The sequence below is a fragment of the Camellia sinensis genome, chromosome 4, assembly GCF_055761805.1.
Source record: "Camellia sinensis isolate YWXY chromosome 4, ASM5576180v1, whole genome shotgun sequence".
Classification (NCBI taxonomy): domain Eukaryota; kingdom Viridiplantae; phylum Streptophyta; class Magnoliopsida; order Ericales; family Theaceae; genus Camellia; species Camellia sinensis.
Genome location: NC_138964.1, coordinates 156,887,016 through 156,895,165, shown reverse-complemented (window position 1 = coordinate 156,895,165; position 8,150 = coordinate 156,887,016). Strand labels below are relative to the sequence as shown.

The 8,150-nt window shown below is 40.9% G+C and overlaps 1 protein-coding gene across 1 annotated transcript; it reads right to left on the bottom strand.

The window, feature by feature from the left end:
* Positions 1-809: 809 nt before the first annotated feature.
* LOC114306916 (chaperone protein ClpB1-like) lies at positions 810-3,136 on the bottom strand. The gene is made up of 4 exons (XM_082923765.1): positions 3,121-3,136; positions 1,654-1,929; positions 1,434-1,511; positions 810-1,291 (listed from the first exon to the last, which is right to left on the bottom strand). The coding sequence occupies exons 1-4, from the start codon at positions 3,134-3,136 to the stop codon at positions 810-812; spliced, it is 852 nt and encodes a 283-aa protein (XP_082779891.1).
* Positions 3,137-8,150: the final 5,014 nt, after the last annotated feature.

Below are 8,150 nucleotides of genomic sequence, written 5' to 3'. Positions count from 1 at the left end.
CATTAAAAGTGCCGTACGACCACGAAAGTAGTCCCCCGGACTATAGTGTCCCTCTAGGGAGAGGAAGCAAGGTGTGGTTCAAGAACCAAGCCAAATAGAGAACGTTAAGCGGTCTTGAGCCGAGGCCCACGGCCGACGGCTCTGAAAACCGGAAACTAGTCTCCAAATGGGAACAGTAGCCTACGACCACGAAAAGTAGCCTACAACCACTGAGAGATGGTCTACAAGACCTCTCCCTCCCTCCGGGAAGAGAAAACAAGACTTGGTCCGTAAACCGAGTCAAAGTACAAAGGGTCCCGAGGTCCGGAGGCGAGGCTCTCAGCCAAGAACTCCGAAACCTCGAAACGAGCGCAACATGCGCAATCACCGAGCGCTCAATCGATGACGTCTGAGTCTTAAGGTCGGTCAAAAATGGGTGTCTACACTTCTCAAGAGCATGAAGTTCAGCTTCTAACTGAAGTTTTTTCCTTTCAAGATTATCAATCTCTTCTGGTCGACTATTGAGCTGGACCTTCACATTTGCACATACTTCATCAACTAGGTCAATTGCCTTGTCTGGTAAATGACGTCCTAAACAGAGGGAAAAAATGCATATAAATCAGTATCTCTTATTCTAACAATAAAGTTATTATCCTTGAAAATTCACAAACATGAGACCCAAAATAATAAAACAAACGACATAAACATATTGAACTACAAAATAATATCAACGAACCAGTAATATATCGAGCTGATAGTAGGGCAGCAGCCACAAGAGTTTGATCCTGAATTTTAACATCATGATGTCTTTCGTACCTCTCTTTTAGACCTCAAAGAATACTAATTGTGTTCTCAACACTTGGCGCAACCACATAAACCTTTTGGTACCTTTTTGCAAAAGTAGCATTTTTCTCCACATATTTTCTATACTCTTCAAAAGTTGTCGCCCCAATGCATCTAAATTGGCCCTTGGCAAGCATTGGCTTGAAAATGTTGGCAGCATCCATGGACCCTCCTTCAATTTGACCAGCACCAAGAACAAGGGGTATTTCATCAATGAAGAGTATAACTTTTCCTTCAGCTTCTTCTGCTTCCTTTAGAATTGCTTTCAACCTATTCTCAAATTCTCCCCTATACTTCGTTCCGGCAACCAAAGCCCCCATATCTAATGCAAAAAGCCTCACATCATCAAAATATTTAGGAACATCCCGTTTAACAATTCTTTGGGCTAAGCCTTCTACCACTGCTATTTTTCCAACACCAGGGCTCTCCAATAATAATGACATTGCTCTTGTTTTTTCTTGATAGAATACTAATAACCATATTAATCTCTTTATTCATTCCAATGACAGGGTCAAGCTTTCGAGCTTGCTCTATGAAGTCACAACCATAAGTCTTCAGAGTTTGAAATGTGTTATCTCCAGAAGGATCTCACACATTTTTTCCCTCCTTACCATAAAGCTTCTTGACCTCTAATTTCACCCTTGAGGTACTGATCCCACTTCTATCAAAAAGACCTTCAATTTCTGAATCTTCCAAAAGACCGAGGATCAACTGATGAATAGCTAAATGACTCTAACCATGGGACTTCGAGGATTCAGCCATGTTAATCACCCTAAATAGACTGTAACTTTCTGGGACATTGTTTTCACGAGTGTTATTTTTCAAAAAAACCCATCTTTTTGGGTTGCTTCTCATTTTTAGGGATTCTGCGGGGAAGCATATTCATTGCTTGATTGAGGACATTCCTAACTGAGTTTTCAGCTTCTTCAACCTGACTGGCATTGACAATTGCTTGCCTCAAGTTATTACAATCGGAGAACAATGCCACTACCAAATGAAGAGGCGTAGACTCTTCGTGGCCGGCATTCATAGCCAGTTCCTTAGCCTTATCAACAAACTTCCTTGTACTTCTGTCCAACTTGCCAAGTCCATTGTTGATATTTAAACCTGCAACAGAAAGAAAGAAATGTATAATAAAAATACACATCAATGTGATCATTCTAGTGTTGGTTGATTTGCTGAATCAGAGTTGAGAGGGTAATTTGTAAACAAATTGGGCCGAGCTGGGAAGAGTCTTCTTTGGGAGCTGGGTCGCGTAATGGGCTGAGATAAGGGCCGGAGTATGGACGATGGGTAGCTCGGTCTCTTTTTATCCGAGTACCAAACTGGGCAAGGGCATTGACCGAGCTACTTAAATACTAGGCCCAAAGGTTGGCCGAGGTGTTTGGTAAGACAGATGGCCGAGCTAGGTATAACTTGGTCGATGCTTCTATTCTATTACTTAGTTGCGCACAGAGCTGAGGTAAAGATGGCAACCGAAGTAAAGAAAGTTCTGTAGCAAACCGAGGTAACACCAATGGCGAGGGCCGAGCTGTGTATAGCTCGCAGGGTGGCATTCGATAGATCGGCTTTCGATCACACGGTCCAAATCGCAGGGGACCAAGATAAGGCAGTTCGGTCAGAAATGTATAACCGAGGTAAAGGGTTCAGCCATCTCACTTGGCTTGCAGTGATGAGACTCGTAGTAGGACTCTGCTAAGGAGAGTTAGAGTCCTACTGGGATTGTGCAAACCATCTCACTTGGTTAGTAGTAAGTAGGAGTATGACTCCTAGGAGGACTCTGCTAAGAAGAGTAGAGTCCTACTAGGATTGTGCAAAACCATCTCACTTGGTTGGTAGTGAGTAGAATGTGTGATTCCTAGGAGGACTCTCATAGAGAGAGTTGGAATCTTACTACGATTGTGCCAAAGTAAAGTCTATAAAAGCTCATGACCAGACCTATGGACAGGTATCCCTAATTCTTACTCTAGAATACACAGAGCTTATTGTCTATTGTCTAGTTGCTGACTTAGGAATTGGAGGGGTTTCCGGCACACACTCGCCGGCTAGCTCACAATTGTGTTTTCAGGAAGTAAAGCGATGACGTTTGGAGAAGCGCAAACTTGATCAACAGGATCATACAAGAAGAATTATTCCGTGCTCGTACAATTGGCGTCGCCTATGGGAATTTCATAAAGAGCAAAACCTCTTGATCAAGTTTTCCTCTCTAGTTGAAAGCAATGGCGCGCAATGAAGACTTGCCGCAATCTGCTATTGATGGGAAAACACCGGAAGGGGGTGGAAGGCGCGAAGGTTTACCTTCTATCCCACCCATGGCAAAATTAGATCCCCAGCGAAGGAATCCACGGAGAGAATCAAGAGAAAGACAGGGCTCAAGTCCACACTGCTCTCAAAGCCCTGATAGACAGAGGCAGAAAATAGATCCTCAGGTTCTCGAAGATTGCATAAGGGAGCAAGACGAAGTAATAAGAAGAATGACGGCTGACATAGAGACGATGAAGCGCCAGATAAAAGGCAACACACACTCTTGCCACTCAGAAGATCGTGACAGATAAGTCACACTATCACAAACTGAAAGTAGAAGCCTCAAGTCGAGTGATACACAATCAAAGACTTCCAGAACACGCTACTCTAGGCCTGAGAGAATGAAGACTGAAAGGGCTTGAAGGAGAAAAGACACTCAGGCTCACGACCCCCGTAGAGTCTCCGCACTACAACGATTGGTTCCTAGAACACATGGGAGTGTCGAAGTTGGAATTCCAGAGCCACGCCTTGCCTATGAACCAGCAGACAAGGCGTTAGCAAGGTCGCAAAGCTCACCGTTCGTTCTAACAATAGAGAATGCACCATTACCCTCAGCCTTGGTAACTTGGGTTTAACGTAGTCTGAGAGGTTGCCAGAAGGTAGCATAGCTTCGTGGGCGCAACTAGCGAAGGCATTTGTGACCAGATTCAGAACGAACACCAAGGCGGAGTTCGGCACAAACAGCGATGTCGAGCAGAACACCTTCGACAAAAGTTAGCACAATTGACAAGAAAGACTAACCAAGTAAAAAATCTTTGCCCAACTAGGGGCAAAGTGGGTTGGCAGAATTGACCAACTCTTTCTAAATAAAATCAGAGTTGGCCGGAATAACCAACTTTGAGCTCTCTTCAGCTAGGATTAGGATCTGGGCTGAAGAGGTTGGCTGGAAAAACCAACAATTCGCCTAAGCCGAGATAAGGATCTAGGCTGTAGGAAGTTGGCAGGTTTGACCAACAAGTCTTTGTCCTACTGGGGGGTAATCAAGAAGTTTGGCAGGAATGGCCAAGAATTTAGCTCTTCTTCAAGCCGAGATAAAGATCCGCGCTGAAGAAGGTTGGCAGGAATGACCATCATTTAGCTCTCCTAAGCCAAGATGAGGATCTAGGCAGCAGGAACTTGACAGGTTTGACCAACAAATTTTTTGAACTCTTTGGCCGGGATGATGGTTACCTCGGCCAAAGCAGGTTGGCAGATTTGACCAACAAATTTTTGAACTCTTTGGCCGAGATGATGGTTACCTCGGCCAAAGCAGGTTGGCAGGTATGACCAACAAAATTTTGGAAACTCTTTGGCCGGGATGATGGTTACCTCGGCCAAAGCAGGTTGGTAGGTTTGACCAATAAACTTTTGAACTCTTTGGCCGGGATGATGGTTACCTCGGCCAAAGCAGGTTGGCAGGTTTGACCAACAAATTTTCTCCTGGACCGAGATGGTTATCTCGGCCAAAACAGGTTGGCAGGTTTGACCAACAAATTTTTTCCTTGACCGAGATGGTTATCTCGGCCAAAGCAAGTTGGCAGGGTTAGTATAAACCGAGTTAATCTGCTCGGCGAGACACAGAAAGAACGGCTCGCCATATGATTGCAAACTCGAAGGATATATACATTGAAGGCAAAAAAGCAAGGCTATTCAAATTTTCGTCATGACGGTGGTAACAGGAGAACGAGGATTTTGGGCGCACGCCATGTATCCTGGGAATGACATCGTACCAGACTAGTGGAAGGACATGTTGAGCAACTGACAAGGCTTATTGGGGGCCAAACAAACTTTTTAGCTCGGTAGAGTGGGGGCGTTCTTAGCTCGGCTGGAGGAAAAATAATCCTAATCATGCTACGCAGATGGAATTAAGGGGCAATTGAGAGGGTAATTTGTAAACAAATTGGGTCGAGCTAGAAAGAGTCTTCTTTGGGAGCTGGGCCGCATAATGGGCCGAGATAAGGGCTGGAGTATGGACGACGGGTAGCTCGGTCCCTTTTTATCTGAGTACCAAATTGGGCAAGGGCGTTAACCGAGCTACTTAACTACTAGGCCCAAAGGTTGGCCGAGGTGTTTGGTAAGACAGATGGCCGAGCTAGGTATAGCTCGATCGATGCTTCTATTCCATTACTTAGTTGAGCATAGAGTCGAGGTAAAGATGACAGCCGAAGTAAAGAAAGTTCTGTAGCAAACCGAGGTAACATCAATGGCGAGGGCCGAGCTCTGTATAGCTCGGCAGGGTGGCATTCGATAGATCGGCTTTCGATCACACGGTCCGAATGGCAGGGGACCAAGATAAGGCAGTTCGGTCAGAAATGTATAACCGAGGTAAAGGGTTCAGTCATCTCACTTGGCTTACAGTGATGAGACTCGTAGTAGGACTCTGCTAAGGAGAGTTAGAGTCCTACTGGGATTATGCAAACCATCTCACTTGGTTGGTAGTGAATAGGAGTATGACTCCTAGGAGGACTCTGCTAAGAAGAGTAAAGTCCTACTAGGATTGTGCAAAACCATCTCACTTGGTTGGTAATGAGTAGGATGTGTGATTCCTAGGAGGACTCTCATAGAGAGAGTTGAAATCCTACTACGATTGTGCCAAAGTAAAGTCTATAAAAGCTCATGACCAGACCTATGAACAGGTATCCCCAATTCTTACTCTAGAATACACAGAGCTTATTGTCTATTGTCTAGTTACTGACTTAGGAATCGGAGGGGTTTCCGGCATACACTCGCCGGCTAGCTCACAATTGTGTTTTTAGGAAGTAAAGCGACAACGTTTGGAGGAGCGCAAACTTGATCAACAGGATCATACGAGAAGAATTATTCCGTGCTTGTACAAGATTGTAGAACCGACTCCTCTTGCTTGTATGAACCATATTGAAATGTAAGTTTTTAATGTGTATTTTTAGGATAAATTACACTTTACCCTTTTTATATTTGGTCATTTTCTTACTTTGACCCTTAAATATATATTTTTCTACTTTGCCGATTTATGTTTCAAGATTTTCTCAATTTACTATTAAAACTTGCTTCTGTTAAAAATTAGACATAAAATAACACATTGACAATTATGTAGCATAAAAATATTTTATTATATATAACTCTTATCTCAAATACAAACTTAAATCCCATTATAATCATATATTTTTATGTTATGTGATAATTATTGTGACATTTTCTATCTAATTTTGAACAAAAGTTAGCTTTAGAGTCATTTTAAAAATAAAAATAAAAACTTGCATGAAAGGTTAAAGTAGAAAAAAATAAATTTTAAGAGACAAAAAGATAAAGCGGCCAAACATAACGGGGTGAAAGTGTAATTTATCCTATATTTTTATTACACCCCTAATTCCCCTTATAAAAACTAGGGTGGCTATCAGCCTGTGGGTCCGCCCAGTCCAATCTTATTATTTTAGAATTTAGGAATGTTGTTTTAGTCCATAGGACTAGACTAGACAAACATTTTTAACCTGATATATTAATGAGCTGAACTTGGAATTTATACTTTAAACAAGGTCCAATCTGCTATAAAATTAATTAATTAATTATAATATATTAAAATATATATTTTTTGTTGAAATCTAAACTTAATCTTTATTGATTTTGTTAAAACTCACATTTGTGGTGATATGCAATTGCATTTATTTAAGTAATCCTTCAATTTATATATAAATTTTTCAATTTATAATGATATCAGTATATTTATTTAATAAATATAATGTGATTGAATTTAATTATGGAATATTTTTAAAATAATTAACATATAGTCCGATGGGTTGTATTGGGATTTATAATTATTTTTTGAGCCGAGCTTGGACAAATGTAAAGGCCCAATGTTAAGGCCAAGCTGGGTTTGAACAGACACAAAATCTCTTATGATGTAATGTTAGACTGATTCGATGAATGCCCACCCCTAATAAAAACACATCTATGTAGTTTAGAAGCACCATAGTATTTTTATTTATTTTTTAGCTAAGTAATTACGAATTCATTAAGATGAATTTTATGAAATTTAAAGTTGTTCAATGTTTGAACTCAGCCAATTTGATATTGGTGAGTATCCAAAAATAAGAAAATGGACTTCATGTTCTATTTTTTTTTCTTTTTTCTTTTTTTGAGAAATTTGGCTATAAACTCCCTTTACCTTCCTTTCATTGTTAAAAAGATTAAGAAAAAAATTATACTTTCTAAACCTCCTCATAATTATAAAGTCTTGCATAAATAACAAAATTTATTATTTAAATATTTTATCAGACTAGTATACCCTTAACTAAATCTTCCCACCTTCTCCCTTCACTCTCTCCCCACCTTCTCTGTCTCTCTCCTCCCCCTCTAAACATAGCTTCTCTTTATAGCCATGTCAGAGGCCACCTCAGCCGCCAGAGCACCGTCCGCCAATGTATTCCGGCCACCAACCGCCATGATTCCCGACGCCACCCCTCCTTCGCATCCAATGTTAGTCAAGCCTTCCATTTCTCTTCTAGAAACCCTAGAATTGAAGAAACTAGAGGCTTCATGCACCTCTACCATTCTCCATTCACTTGTTTACTAGACTGAAAATTCTAACAAAGGTTCTCCCTCTTCCTTCAGTCCTCAGTTCAATTTGTGATCTGAGAGAAACCCTAATTTGAGTTTGCGATCTATGCTTAAGAGGCTTGGGTAAGGTTGATTCAACTTATAACATCTCAGATCTGGATTCGACTAATAACATCTTAGATCTGGTTTGTGGCATTTTGAATTTGGTGTGATTTCACCATTACGAACTCAATTTTGAGTTTTGATTTGGAGTCAACCTTGTAGCTCAAAATTTTTCCTAAGATCTGGATTGATGACTTGACCCTTACCTTTGGTTCGATGCCACTATTTGATCTTCGAAATATGTTGATTAGTTTTTTTGTTTTTGTTTTTGTTTTTGATTTTGATTTATTTTTGTTGATTTGCCGAGTTCAATCAGGTGTGTGCTCTAGTTTTTGTTTGACAGAATGAGAGTAAAATTTTACTCTGGTTTGTGCTATGTTTTTGTTTGACAAAATGAGAGTAAAATTTTA